The sequence below is a fragment of the Triticum urartu genome, chromosome 3A (assembly GCF_056163025.1).
Source record: "Triticum urartu cultivar PI428250 chromosome 3A, HENAU_Tu73, whole genome shotgun sequence".
Lineage (NCBI taxonomy): Eukaryota > Viridiplantae > Streptophyta > Magnoliopsida > Poales > Poaceae > Triticum > Triticum urartu.
In genome coordinates, this window is record NC_141875.1 from 205,156,285 (window position 1) to 205,174,873 (window position 18,589).

The window sequence follows — 18,589 nt, forward strand, 5'->3', positions numbered from 1 at the left end:
TTTGAAAGCAACGTGTGTGGATGACTTTATCATGTGGGCTCTTACCCAACTGTCAGGGAAAGTGCGCTAGACCCAGTTGCCGACAGGGTTTCTCCTGCCTCTCGCCGGCGCTGGCGCCGGTCTGCCTCGTCTCTGTGGCCTTAGGGTCGTGGAGACGTGGTGGATCCCGACCCTTGTTGGCGGGAAGGCTTTGTTTTTTATGCTTTTTCTGAGTTTTGTTAGGATTTGTGTCCTGCTCAGAGTTTTCTGAAGATGGAATAAGGTTCTCCCCGTCTAGCCTCCGTCTCGGTGGTGCTTCTAGCGTCATCGTAGGGCATATGGAGGTTTATCTCCAACGGATCTTGCGGGATTCGTTCGGCGTTTGTCTTCGGCGAATTCACGTGGATCCGATCTTTGTTCGTGTGTCTACATGTTGGATCCTTCTGATCTAAACTTCTTTTCGATGGTGGCGGTTGCTGTTCTGGTGCGTTGACCTTATAGGGCCTTAGTATGACGACTTCCCGACTGTCTACTACAACAAGTTTTGTCCGGCTCCAGTGAAGGAGGAGCAATGACGGTGGCGCACCTGCGGCTTGATTTAGTGCTTGTAGTCGTCGCTAGGTGGTATACGCATCTGGATGTAATTTTTATTATTTCTAATATTATTTTTAAGGGTTATTTCTAACACTATTTGTATGATCATTATTAATGATGAATAGATTGGAAGTGAAAAAAAAACATACACAAGAAAGATAAACGTTTTTAAGATGGAAGGGGAGTGCGTCCGCCGGACCACCACCTACCAAGCCACCAAACTATCCATGCACCGAATAAACGGTGGACAAAGATTGTTCCACACGTTGTTGGTCCTGGCCAAAAAAACAAACAAACAAATAAAAAAGATGTCGACCGAGCATCCTAAGCTGGGACTGGACTCGGGCGAGTGGGCACATGACGGTGCCGCCGCGGTGGGGTCCGTCCACCCCGGGCCAGGGCCGTGGCAGCAGCAGCAGCAGCGGGCAGGAGGAGCGACCGACCGTCAGGACGACCGCGCATTGAATGCGGCCCGCGGCTTGCTGCCCACTCCCCCCACCACTTTTCCCTTTTGCGTTTCCACCCCCGGCTTCCCCTTGGTCTCACCAGCCAGCCCCGCTTCTTGGCGCCTACGCGACGTCACCACGCGCTGTCCGAGCCACGACACCCCCCACCCCAAGCGAGAGAGAGGGAGTGAGTGAGTCCCACTCACGCAGAAAAGGCCACACGACGCGAGCGTAGTACGGGACGAGCGGGGGCTGCGACTGCAAGGGAGGGAGAGGGAAGGGGGAGAAGAGGAGTCCGGAGGAAGCAACACCCAAGAGCGAGAGAGATTTTGCTTCGCTTTCGCCCCTGCTCGAGCCGTCCTCTGCTCGCGCGGCAGCCGGGCGAGCGCGGTCCGGCCCGATCCCCGCCCGATCGCCGCGGCGGGAGGAGCATTCGGGGAGCTGCTCGATGATGGAGTCGTACGCCGCGTCCCCCAAGGACGGCGGCGCCGAGGGCGGCCGCGCCGACGCTGCCACTGGCCTGGAAGGTACGGCGCTCAATTCCGGCCCCGATGTGCGCAATTTCGGGCCGGCTGTTTCTGCGCGTGTGTTTTGGGAAAGGAGGGGTTTGTGTGTCCTTTGCTTGCTAGGGTTTTGGATCTTCGATGCTGCCTGATCCGTACGAATGTCGCTGCGTGCCGCGGCCTTTTGTGTTCTCGCAGAGTCGATGTGGAGGCTGGGGCTGGCCGGCGGAGAGGAGGCCGCCGGGGAGGGGCTGCCGGAGCGCCCGGGCGAGGCCAACTGCGTCTACTACCTCCGCACGGGGGCCTGCGGCTACGGGGAGACCTGCCGCTACAACCACCCTCGCGATCGCGCCGCCGCGGTGAGCCGGACCGCTTCTCTTCTCCCGATTTTATTTCCCCCATCATGCTCTGCTTCACTTCAGTCTAGTTTTGGGACTTGCTACTTACGACTCGCCAGTCCCTGATAATGACCGACAGGTTCAATTACAGCTGGTTGGTGCGGAGGGGAGCTTCCGGCTCAAGCCTCTTGCTGTGATTGAATCGAATTGATTCTAGTTATGGTTTAGGAGCCTGTCACGAGCCCATGGAAGTGAAACTTGATTGTGCAGTCGTCGGTTGCTGTCGTTGATTATGTGATTGACTCGTTCTATAATAAGCCTTCTTGTCTTAGTCTCGCGGTTGATGTTGATAATTCGAAGGCCCACTTTCTGCTTACGCTGCCACTTGCTTATGATATAGGCCTGATCAGTCACTCGGTCATATGGTCATTTTTCTATTAGGATTATTTTTACCTTGCAGCACAAGTAGATAGCCGTGTTCACATGTTTCCAGTGAGTTGTTGTACAAGTGAGAACTTTATATAGAGTATACTACCTATTCAAGGAGCTTGAATTGAAGGTATAAACATGTTTTGTGCTCTGTTTTTTTAGTTTGATGGAGGGACAAGGACCGCACACACAGTGGAGTACCCAGAACGCCCAGGTCAGCCACCGTGTGAGGTAATGAAACTAGTCCTCTTCTTGCCAATAGTCGAAAACTCGCTCACTCAGTGATATGAAATTGTATGGAATAGAAGATCTTTCCTTTAGAAGCTGGTACTTGCTATTTCAGTCATCACATATGCATTTTTTATATCAGTGTTTCATATTTTTTTTGCAGTACTACATGAAGAATGGGACTTGTAAGTTTGGCTCTAATTGCAAGTATAATCATCCCAGAGAAGGCGGTTCTGTACAACCAGTTGTCTTAAATTCCTGTGGTTACCCTCTGCGTCTGGTGGGACTGTTTGTTCAATCCAAATTTTGATCTAGTCTTGGCCCTTCTTTTTCCAATATCTAATGAAGATTCTTTTCGTTATGCAGGGTGAGAAAGAGTGTTCCTACTATATCAAAACTGGCCATTGCAAATTTGGATCAACATGTAAATTTCATCACCCAGAAGGGCCAGAACATGGTGTTGTTTCAGAGACACCAAACATGTATCCACCAGTGCAACAACTGCCTGTCTCTTCCCCTCTTCCATACCCACCTCTAGCCAGTTGGCAATTGGGGAGACCTTCTGTTCTGCCAGGATCATTTTTCCCGGGCTCTTATCCTCCAATGATGCACCCATCTGCAGTCATGCCAATGCAGGGATGGAACCCTTACATGGTAAGTTTCTAATACTGTATTCCTTCTCATTTTGAACTTTGTGCTACAAATAGTAGATCATCGAGCAAGGGTGTTTTATATGAAATGAATCTTTTAATCTGGACCAAAGTATTAAGAAAATAAATTTGGAAGGTCTCTTATTAATGATACAACGTTTACTGTCTAATTTCACAAACTCACAATGTAGCAGGAGCATTGTGTTGTAACAGAAGATTAAAAAAATGACCCAAAATATCATTTTGTACTTATGTGTTATGAAGATTGTGATGCATTGTCAGAAAAAGAAAATACTGAACTGCCCTGACGACTTTATTCTCTTTTATTTTCTTATTAGCCACCTATCAACCAAGTCGCGTCAGCTGGGGGACAGCAAACTGTTCAGGCAGGACCATTGTATGGCTTATCACACCAAGGGCCTCCATCTGCAGTTGCTTATGGCAGTAATTATGCATCGTTGTCTTCTTCAACATGGCCTTCAAGTGACAAACAAGAAGTTGTCTTTCCAGAGCGGCCTGGGCAGCCTGAATGCCACCACTACATGAAGACAGGGACCTGTAAATTTGGATCCACATGTAAATACAATCATCCTCAATACCTGAGTACACCTAGGTCCAACTATATGCTGAGCCCTCTAGGTCTTCCAATTCGGCCGGTGAGTAGCTCTTATACGCCAGTCTGATTTTTTTGCATTGAAGTACTATGTTATCTTAAAATGGAAGTTAAACCAAAAGCATACCACTGAATCATCATTTTGATGTTGTCCTTGATCAGATTGACATCACATCTTATTGTTCTGATACTGCAAAGTTGATAAGTGAAGTTTCATTTACTCGTGTAGTTTAGTCTAATTGCAAATTGCATAGTTAGGGAAGTAGTGATCATTCAGTTTTCCAGTCATTACAGGTTTTGAGTGTTACTGTTGGACTTGAAAGTAGTGCAGCTAGGTGGTATTCTGTCATAGAGGAATTATTGGTGAATGCTATGATTTTGGATCAAAAATCGATCAAGTAGCCATACTTTAAAGAGCGGATTCCATTGCTTTAGTTCATCAGCAAATACACCTTCCATATACTCTGTAGAACTGTTGAAAGTTCTGCCATGTAATTGCACCTTCAAGTCTGATTTTAGCCCATTGTATAGTCGACTAGAATGTGAAGCAAAGCCAACTATATAAAATTTACTTTTTTTAAGTCCGTAGCAGAACATGTGCATGCAAGAGGGTCTATTCTGCGTCCATTGACCTTCTCTTCTAGTTTTTGTATATCCAAGAATATTATGTGTAGGACAGTGTTTTGTGAATCGTCAATCAAATGTAGATCGATGTTCATATTATTTAGGTAGGAGGCATACGAGTTTTGACCTTGTGGTACTTATTTGATTCTTCTTAAATTCAGTGTCCAGTGTAGATTGTGTTTAGTGCAAGTTTAACGGTTTCTTTGCACCAACGCAGAAAATAATGATGGCAAAGGGTAGGGAAGAAACTTCTGAGCATTGGAAAATAATAAGATAGGATACTTGCTGCATGCAGGATTCTTGCTGCATTGCATGCTTTTGGAAACCACTCTTCTGGGTTTTTGCATAACTAATGTCTTCTGTTTATTGCTCACTAGCTTGACCAGGTGCTCGTGCTTTAAATGGCTCTGCATCTGTGTAAATTTGACACACAAAGTTTAAAATTGCGAACATATATCTTATGATGAAATCTCTTAATTCTTCCTTCCTCAAAAAAAAAAATATCTCGTAATTCTTTGAAGATGGAGGCTTTTATTAATGGAACATACAACACATCCATGATTGTGTTTTCACTGTGTTTATCCAATACTATATTTTTTGCTGGTGGGTACTTCCTTGGGACAATCTCGTGTATGTGTACCATTTCTTCCTTTACATATTTGCAAAACGAAACTACCTCTGACTTGGTCGCAAGTATCTTGATTCTTGACGAACTTAGGGATGGATGTTTGTTCTTGGCATACTGAAGCCCTTTGAGCCACCGCATTAGCCTAAAATACTAACTCGTATAACATCACTCGTAAAATTTGTCAAAATTAGCGACAATTAATATGGATCGGAGGGAGTAGAAAGTTTGTACTGGAGTACCTTGTCCTATCTATGATTCCCTGTTAATCAGGAAAACCTTTCTTTTGCTTTCACTGGAGTTCATAGAAAAATCCCGGAAGTGCAGGTTACTGGGAGGTTATTTCCATATCTGATCAACAGTTGACAGACATCCTTTGGTGTGATGTGTTAGCACCTATCAGTATCGATTTTTTTTTTGTCTTAGCCGCAATGGTTATGAATTTAATTGTGTTAACTTTGATTTCTTGCACATCGCAATATGTTCGTCCAAACTTATCTGGGAAAGCACACTTCTCATAAATGTAATGTTCCTGTAGTAGTTCATTTTGGCTGCAAGTTATAAAATGCACAGTAGAATTTAATCTGTTATTGAATTCCTTGTGACAACATGAAAATACACAAGATAATCTGATAAATGGCACTGCACATTGCATATTTTTTTTTTAGTTTTGCATATAGAGCAAAATTATGATCAAGTTTCCTTTAATTTGCAGGGTGCCCAGCCATGTCTGTACTATTCACAGCATGGGTTTTGCAAATTTGGTCCCGGATGCAAATTTGATCACCCACTGGGTGCTCTAAGCTACAGCCCTTCAGCATCATCGCTTGGTGACGTGCCTATTGCTCCATATCCTCTCAGTCTCCCTGTTGCTCCTATGGCCCCATCTCCATTATCTTCTGGTCTGCGGCCAGATTACATTCTGGCCAAGGACTCTTCAGCAAATCAGCCAGCGTCACCTGGAACTACATTTGGAAATGCTGGGCAGTTGTCAAAAATTTATGCTCCACACATGCTTCTCCGTCCTCCAACTTCTGCAACCGGTGCCACTGTCACCATCCATGGTGGAGAGTTCTGATCCCATTCCTGGGATGAAAATGGATGTTCAGAAAGCTTCTCAAGATGTTTATTTTGGCGTAGATGAGATGAGATCTCGGCTCGTTTTTGCTCAGATTCGGTTCTACAGCAAATCTGTTTCCACTTCCCCTCTCAGCATCTTCACCCTGAATTCCCACCCAATGTGAATATGGCTGGGGCTGACATAGACAACGACGGCCAAGCTGGCAGTCTTTGCCATCTGAATAAATGCATAGATGGGGAGTGGCAAGCTCGTACCCTGCCATTTTTCTGTTCATTGCTGAATTGGAAGAGGGAGAATCCTGAAATCCACTTAACTGGTGCCCATTCTATCGGTACATAATTATCGAAGGAGGCCACAAGATGCATCATTACAGGGAGGTTTTGTACCTGAAGGCTATTGGGTTCGGCAATCTTGCCCAAATCTTTGCTCATTTAACCATCTCATATGTGTTATGCAACTACGAGTCTACAACTTCTGTAATATGTTATATGTATATTTATAATGCGAACATAAGAACGTCGTAATGGAACACTTGAACCCTCAATGGAATCATCTGCAGCTAAGTCAGCTCAGTTGCTTAATTGTTCATCGGTATAAGTTTGAATCTGTCAGTAGGTAACACCAGTTGTGTGGCTCATTTTGTTCTTGCTGTGAATTTGTTCGCTAAGTTCTCATTTAGACAAGTCCCCACGAGCTCAGCAAGTTCGTTTACTGAGCCAAACAAAACAACGTGTAGAAGCTGCGGTCACTGCTTACCAGGAAAGTATCAGGTGCTGAGATGCTCCCATATTTTTTTTTCTTGTTGAATGTTCATGAGAGGCAAAAACGACAAAATTGACCTGTGGGCGAAATCAATTCACAAACTGAATTGTTTTTTTTTTTAAAAAAATCGCTCAACTATGACGAAATCGATTCATAAACTGAATTGCTTTTTAAAAAATTTCGCTCAACTGACCCTTTTGTGTAGCGCCTGACAGCCAGGCGTTCTATAGTGTAGTGCCTAACTCTCAGGCGCTGCACGTCTGACCAGCATGGCACAGTTGGGTCCCGCACCGAGCGGTGCAGCGCCTTCGAGCTAGGCGCCAGACATGTAATGTGCAGTGCCTTAGAGTTGGGCGTCACATATGTAATGTGCAGCGCTTAGCTAGACATGTAATGTGCAGTGCCTTGGAGCTGGGCGCCACACATGTAATGTACAGCGCCTAGCTCTTAGGCGCTGCACATTCTATTAGTAGTTGGTAGGTTGGCCTCCCTCTCTCACGCCCCTCCCACACACCCCCAACCCCCCTCCCCCTCCCCAACTCGTGATTGCCCCTCTCTCCCTCTCTAGGCGCTGCACATTATATTAGTAATTGGTAGGTTGCCCCCCTCTCTCACTCCCCCCCCACACACCCCGACCCCCACCCGTGACTGCCCCTCTCCCCCCTCTCTAACCCTTCTCCAAATCTTCCAAATCTGGAGATTTTCTCCGTGGATTTCAAATCCAATCCCTCCCTTAAGGCAATCTCCTTCGATCCCCATGTTTTCATCCAAAGAATGCTCACATTTTCTCATCTGTTGCTAGTTTGGGCAAACCCTAGTTTTTTATGGATCTTGAAATTTGTATGGAGATATGAGATGTTTGTTTGCCAATTTGCTAGGATTAGGCTTCTTAGTATGTTAGGGTTAGGGTTATGGGTGTTGTTATGTTGGGGCTAGGGTTAGTGTTGTTAGCATGTTAGGGTTGTGCTTATGGTCATTGTTAAGTGGGAGTTAGGGTTATTGTTTCATATCTATGTTAAGGCTTTGTATTTCGTGTTATTCTTCGGATGAGTACTTATGGAAGATATGTTACGTTTTGTTGTTTTAATTATTATAGGTTTGGGAAGAACATGTGGGTATGTTCATCATGTGGACAAAGATGCCTTTTTGAAAGGCAATATTGAACCGAATCCGGATGAGCTTGACATGGTGTTTGAGAGTAGTCCTAGTTATGTGGGGGTCTTGGAACAAGTGAGGAAAGATTTGAATTGGATGGACCCAAGTGATATCGTTGAGTTTGAGGGAAGGCATAATGTGGGTTTTGGAATGCACATCAGTTGGAAGACCATGCGTGTGAACTCCGAGCAACATTGGGTTGCATACAAGGAGACGGTGGCCGAATCACCAGACAAGGCTCTTGAGTTATTTGCTACGAAGAAGGTTGAGTCTAGTTTGCATTTGGACTTGAACCGGAACGCCTCCCCGTTGGTTGCTAGTAGTCCCCCACCCATGAAGCAAGATGAAATGAGTGAACCTCCTTTGACTCAACAAGTGAGACCAACATTGAGCCCGATTTCAAACAACTAGAATGAAGTTTTGCAAGAGGAGAATGTTGAGTATGAGGACAATGACAATGAAGTTGATCTCGATGACAACAATGTGGGTGATCTCGACAAATATTATGTGCAAGAGACGATGGACCCTTCCATCCCTTATTCCCATGGCTATGCATTGGAGTCGGATGACGAAGGTCCCGATGAAGAAGTTGATGAGGAGGGGTTCACAGTGAAGGAGGTCGAAGCTTACGAGAAGGTATTCTAGCGGGATCATCGGATACCATTGTTCAAGGATGTTAGTCTCGCGCATGAAGCCGTGGTAGATGGTGGCAAAGGTATATTTCTTGGAGTTAGGCCAACTTCTCACCGGGATTTGGAGCACGGCAAGAACGGAATTGCTCTCGGGTAAGTTTGGAACCTTCTTGGAATTGAAGATGTGGCTCAACGACTACTCGGTTATGCATTATCATCCACACAAGGTGGTTCACTCGGACATCAATGTGGGTTACACGGTTGCATGTGAGGAGGCCCGATGTCCTTGGATTGGTCGTGCAAGACCATGGAAAGGAGGACCCACTTGGCACATAGTGAGTTGTCTACCAAGTGACATGTGCCGTGGCAACAAGGTGGATGGATGATACGTCTCCGTCATATCTATAATTTTTGATTTTTCCATGCCAATATTATACAACTTTCATATACTTTTGGCAAATTTTTATACTATTTTTAGGACTAACATATTAATCCAGTGCCCAGTGCCAGTTCCTGTTTGTTGCATGTTTTTTGTTTCATAGAAAATCCATATCAAACGGAGTACAAACGGGATAAAAACTTACGGAGAATTTTTTTGGAATATATGTGATTTTGGGAAGAAGAATCAATGCGAGACGATGCTCGAGGGGACCACGAGGTAGGGGGCGCTCCCCTGACCCTCGTGGCCACCCCGTAAGGCGGTTGGTGCCCTTCTTTCGCCACAAGAAAGCCAATATCCGGATACAGATCGTGTTAACATTTCAGCCCAATCGGAGTTACAGATCTCCGGGAATATAAGAAACGGTGAAAGGCCAGAATCTAGAAGGCAGAAAAAGAGAGAGACAGAGAGACAAATCCAATCTCGGAGGGTCTCTCACCCCTCCGCCGCCATGGAAGCCATGGACTAGGGGGTAAACCCTTCTCCCATCTAGGGGGAAGGTCAAGGAAGAAGAAGGAGGGGGCCCCTCTGCCCCTCTCTCCCGGTGGTGCCGGAACGCCGCCGGGGCCATCATTGTGTGACGGCGATCTACACCAACACCTCCATCATCTTCACCAACATCTTCATCACCTTACCCCATCTATCTACAGCGCTCCACTCTCCTGCAACCCGTTGTACCCTCTACTTGAACATGGTGCTTTATGTTTCATATTATTATCCAATGATGTGTTGCCATCCTATGATGTCTGAGTAGATTTTCGTTGTCCTATCGATAATTGGTGAATTGCTATGATTGGTTTAATTTTCTTGTGGTTATGTTACTGTCCTTTGGTTCCCATCATATGAGCGCGCGCGTGGATCACACCATAGGGTTAGTTGTATGTTGATAGGACTATGTATTGGAGGGCAAGAGTGATAGAAGCTTCAACCTAGCATAGAAATTGATGCATACGAGATTGAAGGGGGACCAATATATCTTAATGCTATGTTTGGGTTTTACCTTAATGAACGTTAGTAGTTGCAGATGCTTGCTAATAGTTCCAATCATAAGTGCATAGAATTCCAATTCAGGGATGACATGCTAGGAGTGGCCTCTCCCACATAAAACTTGCTATCGGTCTAGTAACGTAGTCAATTGCTTAGGGACAATTTCGCAACTCCTACCACCACTTTTCCACACTCTCTATACTAACTTTATTGCTTCTTTACCTAAAAAATCCCCTAGTGTTTATTTACGTGCTCTTTATATTCTTGCAAACCTATCCCGTTACACCTACAAAGTACTTCTAGTTTTATACTTGTTCTAGGTAAAGCGAACGTCAAGCGTGCGTAGAGGTGTATCGGTGGTTTATAAAACTTGAGGGAATATTTGTTATACCTTTAGCTCCTCATTGGGTTCGACACTCTTAATTATCGGAAGAGGCTCCAATTGATCCCCTATACTTGTGGGTTATCAAGACCTTTTTCTGGCGCCGTTGCCGAGGAGTTATAGTGTGGGGTGAATATTCTCTAGTGTGCTTGTTTGCTTTATCACTAAGTAGCTTTTATTTCGTGCTCTTATTTTCTATCTTTAGTTATGGGTAGGAAACGCAAAATACCAAAAAAATTAGTGGTACCTACTGAACCAATGGTTGAAGAACCACTCAAAATCTATCACACTACTGAAGCTTTTTTACTTGGATCATCTTTGATCCCTATGTGCTCGGGCTAAAACCCCAACTAGCTTAGTTGAGGGCAAATCTTTAGATGAGCATGCTTGTTATGTGCGACATCACATATCTGAAAAAGGGAAACTCTTACTGGATCAAATTCATCGTTTGCAGTGGTATGCTTGGAATTTATGTGAAATATATGATTGTACTTGTTGTTCTAAAGATCCTAAGAAACACCTTCCTTGCCAATGTGAGTTTAGTGATAATGGAATCGTATCTTCATATACTAAGGGTGTTTATAATTACTATGATGTTCAACAAATTGAAGAATTTGTTGCTTTTAGGGGTACTTGTGAAATTGCTTCTTTTATTGAAGAGTGTGATACTACTCTCTACAAATCTAAAAATTTGGCCATACTTAAATATTGCTATGATAATTATGCTTATAATCCCTATATTAAACCATATATTGAGGACTCCTCCGCTGTCCAAGAAGAGATTAATATTTTGCAGGAGTCTATGGAAGAAAAAATTAATGACATTGTGAGCTCATTGGATGAAAAAGATGAGGTGGAGAGCGAAGAACAAAAGGAGGAAGAGCAGATTGATCACCCGTTCCCACCATCTAATGAGAGTAACTCTTTGTCCCATACATTGTTTAATTTCCCTTCGAATTTACCGAAGGATGAATGCTATGATGATTGTTATGATCCCGTTGAAAATATCCCTTTTTGATGATGCTTGCTATGCTTGTGACCAAGATGCCAATATGGATTATGCTTACGGAGATGAACTTGCTATAGTTCCTTATGTTAAATATGAAATTTTTGCTATTGCACCCACACATGATAGTCCTATTATCTTTTTGAATTATCCCAACTACACTATATCGGAGAAGTTTGCCCTTATTAAGGATTATATTGATGGGTTGCGTTTTACTACTACACATGATGATTTTGATAGATATAATATGCATGTGCTTGCTGCTCCTACTTGCAATTATTATGAGAGAGGAACTACTTCTCCGCCTTTCCATGTTTCCAATATGATAAAATTGCAAGAAACTGTTTATACTATGCATTGGCCTTTTCCATGTGTGCATGAATTATTCTTTTATGACATGCCGATGCATGGGAAGAGAGTTAGACTTCGTTGTTGCATGATATATGTTAATTTGTGCTCACTACTAAATCACAAATCATTGTTAATTAAAATTGGCTTTGATATACCTTGGGATCCGGGTGGATCCATTACTTGAGCACTATATGCCTGGCTTAATGGCTTTATAGAAAGCGCTGCCAGGGAGACAACCCGGAAGTTTAAGAGAGTCATTTATTTCTGTTGTGTGCTTTTATAAATTAAAAAAATAAAATAAAGAGGGGAACCTAAAACTTTTTCAAAAAGAAAAGCGAAAGTGAGAAAGACGAGCATTGTTAAAGTGGGAGCTAGACTCGAACTTTGTTCATGCCCATGGAAACTTTGTGACCCTTGATTACAGAAACTTTTCAACAAAAATAATTACCCCCCTGTACAAATCCACTGTATCATAAAAATAATGAGCCAAGATTTGCCTTTAGGATGTTTACATTGCTTGTTGGTTTGTGTGGTGCAAAACATAAACTTTGGCTGTAGTGCGTGATTTTACATTTTTTACTGGAACGTCAAACGGTTCTGAAACTTTTGCACTGTCTTTATATACAAATTTTTTATTTTTCCTAATTTGTTCAGAATTTTTGGAGTACCATAAGTATGGTGAATGTTCAGATTACTACAGACTGTCCTGTTTAAGACATATTCTGTTTTTGATGCATTGTTTGCTCGTTTTGATGAAACTATTGATTTCTATCAGTGGATTAAGCCATGGAAAAGTTATATTACAGTAGCTACAATGCAAAATAAAATGTGAATTGGTTTGCAACAGTACTTAGAGTAGTGATTTGCTTTATTATACTAATGGATCTTACCGAGCTTTCTGTTGAGTTTTGTGTGGATGAAGTGATCAAAGATCGAGGAGGTCTCGATATGAGGAGAAGGAGGAGAGGAAAGAGCTCAAGCATGGGGATGCCTAAGGTGCCCAAGTAAATATTCAAGGATACTCAAGCGTGTAACACCCACCATGCGGCTATATCTCCCACGTGTCGGGGCACGACTTAGAGGCATAGCCGCATGGTAGTTTTGTCACAAGTGGGGTAATCTTCACACAATCCCATGTACTGAATAAGAAAGGGATAAAGAGTTGGCTTACACAAATAACAAGTTAAACATACATCATCCAGAATACAATCAAGGTCCGACTATAGAACCAAAATAAAAGAAGACAACCCCAAATGCTAGATCCCCGATCATCCCAACTGAGCTCCACTACTGATCAACTGGGAAAAGACACAAAACAACAATCAAGATCTTCATCAAGCTCCCACTTGAGCTCGATTGCGTCACCTGCACTGGTATCATCGACACCTGCAACTGTTTGGAAGTATCCGTGAGTCACGAGGACTCAGCAATCTCACACCCGCGAGATCAAGACTATTTAAGCTTATGGGTAGGAGAAGGTAGTGAGGTGGAGCTGCAGCAAGCACTAAGCATATATGGTGGCTAACATACGCAAAAAAGAGCGAGAAGAGAAGCAACGCAACGGTCGTGAAGCTAGAAGTGATCAAGAAGTGATCCTGAAACTACTTACGCACAAACATAACACAAGAACCGTGTTCACTTCCTGGACTCCGCCAAAAAGAGATCATCACGGCTACACACGCGGTTGATGTATTTTAATTAAGTCAAGTGTCAAGTTCTCTACAACCGGACATTAACAAATTCCCATCTGCCACATAACCGCGGGCACGACTTCGAAAGTTTATACCCTACAGGGGTGTCCCAACTTAGCCCATCACAAGCTCTCACGGTCAACGAAGGATATTCCTTCTCCCGGAAAGACCCGATCAGTCTCGGAATCTCGGTTATAAGACATTTCGACAATGGTAAAACAAGACCAGCAAAGCCACCTGATGTGCCGACAATCCTGATAGGAGTCACACGTATCTCGTTCTCAGGGCAACACCGGATGAGACAAGCTACGAGTAAAACCAGCCCTCGAGTTTCCCTGAGGTGGCCCCGTAGGCGGCTCGGTTTGGACCAACACTTAGAGAAGCACTGCCCCCCCCCCCCGGGGGGGGGGGGTTAAAATAAAGATGACCCTTGGGAGCGCGACTCCCAAGGGAAAAGTATAGGTGGTGGTGAGGCAAATGGTAAAACCAAGGTTGGGCCTTGCTGGAGGAGTTTTATTCAAAGCGAAATGTCAAGGGGTTCCCATAACACCCAACCGCGCAAGGAATGCAAAATCAAGGAACATAACACCGGTATGACGGAAACTAGGGCGGCAAGAGTGGAACAAAACACCAGGCATAAGGCCAAGCCTTCCACCTTTACCAAGTATATAGATGCATTAATTAAATAAGAGATATTGTGATATCCCAACATATCCATGTTCCAACATGGAACAAACTTCAACTTCACCTTCAACTAGCAACGCTATAAGAGGGGCTGAGAAAAAGTGGTAACATAGCCAAACAACGGTTTTCTAGGAAGGTGGGTTAGAGGCTTGACATGGCAATATGAGAGGCATGATAAATAAGTGGTAGGTAGCGACATAGCGATAGAGCGAACAACTAGCAAGCAAAGATAGAAGTGATTTCGAGGGTATGGTCATCTTGCCTGCAAAGTTCTCAGAGTTGTCGAAAGCTTGATCCTCGTTAGAGTACTCAATAGGTTCCTCGGTCACGTACTCGTCTCCCAGCTCTAACCAAGGCAAGAACACAAGCAAAGGAACAATAATCAAACACAGTGTAATGCACAAGCAACATGATGCGAAACATGGCATGATATGCAAGATATGATATGCAATGCATATGCGTGCTCCAAAAGGAAAGAATGATCAAGGCATCAACTTGGCAAACCAAGTATGCCACTGGAAAGATGAGGTGATTTCGGTCGAAATCGATATGAGGATCACCGGAAACGGATGCACAGTTTGCAAATGACAAGCAATATAAGGATGATGCGGAACTGTGACTTAACAGCATGATGCCACCTAGAATGCAACAAGAAACTAAGCTACTGCACTCCAACATAGCAACAAAGCATATGGCAGTGATGTACAAGAGATGCTTGACAAAACATGAACATTGAGCTACGGCTAAATCACACTAGAACAGGTTCAAACAAGCATGGCAAAAGTGCAAAAGATATCAGCTTCAGAGACTTAGTGAAAATACTAACATGGCAAAACAACATCAGGAAGCAATGTTTAGAGCAAGCAAATAACATGCTACATGAACATATCTTAGCAAATAAAGGCATGGCATGCTTCTACTAAAAGCATAGATCAAAAGTCCCTTACTGAACATGAGCCAAAACGGCACAGAAGATATGATGGCACACATGTAAACATAGCAAGTTTTATTAACAGTTTTAGACTTAGAAGAAAACAGAGCATGGCATAAACAGATTCATGATAGCAACTTCGCAACCTCAAGCCACTCACTACAAAGCATTACATGACAACATAAGCATACCAACAGCAAGAAGACATGTTCACGAAGCTAAACATAGCAAGATCAAGTTCATAGGGTACATGCATCACCAGCAACAACAATGACAATATTGATTAATATGTTAACTGTAGCGACCAGACCTCAAACAGTCTGATCTCTGTGCTCCGGTGTCATCCCTGGATCAGTAATGCTGACACCACACAGTACTCGGAGGATTTATAACAGAGTAGCAATCACACACTTATTACATCGAGTGTCTCAAAAGAGAACTTATTACAATAAATATGGCTTAAGGCCATCTAGTAACGATAACAGCGGAAGGCTTGGAAGATAAGTGAGTCCATCAACTCCAACGGCATCACTGAGTATAGAACCACGACCTAAAAACTCCTTAATCGTCGTCTGAAAAGTCTGCAACATTAACGTTGCAGCCCGAAAACGGGTCAGCACATGGAATATGCTGGCAAGGTAACACATAGAAAGTAATGGAATGCAACAGCTATACTATATGCATATTTGGCTGGTGGAAAGCTCTATGGTTACAGTTTTTGCGTAAAGCCAATTTTTCCCTACTTCAAAGGAATAAATTAATTAATATCATGGTGGTTGTTAAACATTGAGAATGGTTGACAGCATTCTCAATCCCAATTAAGTAACATCATTAAAACCCAACAAAATTAATTTAGAGTAACATGTTGAGATTCACATGATAATCCAGGTACTAGATACTCAAGATGTCCATAACCGGGGACACGGCTAACCATGATTAGTTTGTCACACTCTGCAGAGGTTTGCACACTTTTCCCCACAAGACTCGATCGTCTCCGTTTGGTTTCTCGCACTACAGGGTGTTTGAGAAACGGATGACCGAGACATAGTCTTTCAGAAGCGCTAGCACCTTACGATCGGGTAGACCGTACCACCTACATCCCCTACATCTGCTAGTCTACCACTGTAAGAGTTCGCACAACTTAGTCAACTATGCCAGAGCCCATAATGGCTTGTGGCTGCACACGGAAGTTTCTAGTATGAATAATCTCATGATCCCTTTGAGCTTGGGTGGTGGTCCAAAAGAAAAACAGGCAAGTCCTGGAAACCCCAGGTGCCTCAATCCACCCAGATGTGTGTTAGGTTGCCACCTTAGATAAACCATTAATTAACCATCTCACATCTGTCATGGATATCACTCACCCAATCCACGTCTACTAGCATAGCATGGCATAATAAGCAAACGCAGAAGTAACTCCCAAAGGTTTGATAATAAACAGGTAATAGGTACTACCTCATCTACTTCCCATCCCACAATTTAATTAGATCCTAATCATGCAACGTGTGAGGATTGATCTAATGCAATAAAACTGGGTTGTAGAAAAGGTATGATCAAAGTGTTACTTGCCTTGCTGATGATCCGCGAAACCTAGAGATTCAAAGTAACAGGCGGCGCACTCTGGGTATTCTATCGCAGACAAACAACAAGCATACAATAAGTACTCATCTAATGCACAGGTAAAACTCAAATAGAAGATCTAACCAGAAAGTTCAACTTAAGAACCCTGGTTTGCAAAAGAATCAAATCGAACGAAGCAAAAGAAATCAAACGGCGAAAGAAAACAACTTCGTTCTAGTAATCTGGATCTAGGGCAAATTTTACAGTAGCAAAAACATGTTTAAGTTGATTATTCGGAAATAGGGTTTCGAGACGAAACTCCAGGCGCTTGAATCGCCTGATTCCGATAAACGAGCGAAAAGTTATACTAAAACGAAAATCGGATCAGAAATCGCGATGAGAAAATAACCGCGGAAAAATCCTATGAAAAAGAAAAACAACGAACAATTTTTTTTTAAACAGCACGGAAAACGAGGCGGCAGCGAACCTCGGGCGGCGCGCAACTCCGGCGGCGGCGGCTGGGGCTGGGGCGCGCTAGGGTTAGGGCGGCGGTGGTGGGCTGGCTCGGCTCAGGCCTCGGGCGCGCCTTATAAAGGCCCCGGCCAGGCGGAGTCCTGGCCGAGTACGGCCCAAAGTCAGTTGCGCGTTTTTTTTAAATAATTCCGCTCGGAAGAAAAATAAAAAGAAATACTAAACGGACTCCAAAAATCACGAAATAAATTTTCCCGAGCTTCTAAAATCAAGCCCGATAAAGTGAACATTTATCTGGGCCCAAACTACAACTTTGAAAAACACGCATTTTTCCTAAATTCAAATAAAAATACCGAAAAACTCCGAAATAAGTCTTATTTGATTTTTTTATTAAATCTTCAATATTTCTATATTTTGGGAAAGTCATTTTATTCCCTCTCTCATATTTTTGTAATAGAAATAATTGATGATAAAATAAATAAGATCAAATGATCCTGTTTACATAATTTGAGAAAACTCAAATATGTAAATAACGAAATCCCCAACTCTCTCCGTGGGTCCTTGAGTTGCTTAGGATTTTCTAGGATCAAAACCAAAAGCAAAATAAAATATGATATGCATGATGATCTAGTGTATAACATTCCAAATTGAAAATTTGGGATGTTACAAACCTACCCCCCTTAAGATGAATCTCGCCCTCGATATTCGGGTTGTCTAGAAAATAGGTGAGGGTGGTCTTTGAAAAAATCTTCCTCTCGCTCCCAGGTGGCTACATCCTCCGTGTGGTGGCTCCACTAAACTTTGCAAAACTTGATAACCTTGCTACGAGTAACTCGGCTGGCAAACTCAAGAATCTTGACTGGTTTCTCCTCATAGGTCAAATTGTTATCCAACTGAATTGCTTCCAATGGCACCGTGTCTCTCAAAGGCATGTCATCCATCTCCGCGTGACACTTCTTCAACTGAGAAACGTGAAACACATCATGAACTCCTGTTAATCCTTCTGGCAATTCCAACTTGTAAGCCACTTCTCCCATACGCTCCAAAACTCGATATGGTCCTAAAAATCGTGGCGCTAAATTCCCCTTAACTCCAAAGCGCTTAATCCCTCGAAGTGGGGATACTCGAAGATAAGCTCTATCTCCGACTTTGTAAACTGTCTCCTTGCGTTTAGAATCTGCGTAGCTCTTCTGCCTGGACTGGGCTACCTTGAGCCTATCGCGAATCAACTTCACCTTCTGTTCAGACTCTTTAATCCGATCTGGTCCAAACAACTGGCGGTCTCCAACTTCGTCCCATGACAACGGTGTCCTGCACCTCCTTCCGTACAGAGCTTCGAAAGGGTCCATCTTCAAACTAGTCTGATAGCTATTATTGTAAGAGAACTCTGCATATGGCAAATTATCGTCCCAACTAGATCCATAATCTAGC

At 43.4% G+C, this 18,589-nt stretch overlaps 1 protein-coding gene across 1 annotated transcript; it reads left to right on the forward strand.

Annotated features, from left to right (window-relative positions):
* Positions 1-1,194: 1,194 nt before the first annotated feature.
* Positions 1,195-6,691, forward strand: LOC125543576 (zinc finger CCCH domain-containing protein 5). Its single transcript, XM_048706952.2, has 7 exons — positions 1,195-1,546; positions 1,721-1,881; positions 2,452-2,520; positions 2,681-2,797; positions 2,884-3,171; positions 3,506-3,823; positions 5,745-6,691. Exons 1-7 carry the CDS (start codon positions 1,468-1,470, stop codon positions 6,105-6,107), a joined length of 1,395 nt encoding a protein of 464 aa, XP_048562909.1. The 5' UTR covers positions 1,195-1,467; the 3' UTR covers positions 6,108-6,691.
* The last annotated feature ends 11,898 nt before the right edge of the window (positions 6,692-18,589 follow it).

What these genes read in the sequence shown, in the direction of transcription:
- LOC125543576 (XM_048706952.2), top strand. Translation starts at nt 1,468, where the DNA reads ATGATGGAGTCGTACGCCGCGTCCCCCAAGGACGGCGGCGCCGAGGGC. An exon ending in CGCTGCCACTGGCCTGGAAG is followed by an intron (nt 1,547 to 1,720) that starts GTACGGCGCTCA and finishes GTGTTCTCGCAG; the next exon opens with AGTCGATGTGGAGGCTGGGG. An exon ending in CTCGCGATCGCGCCGCCGCG is followed by an intron (nt 1,882 to 2,451) that starts GTGAGCCGGACC and finishes CTGTTTTTTTAG; the next exon opens with TTTGATGGAGGGACAAGGAC.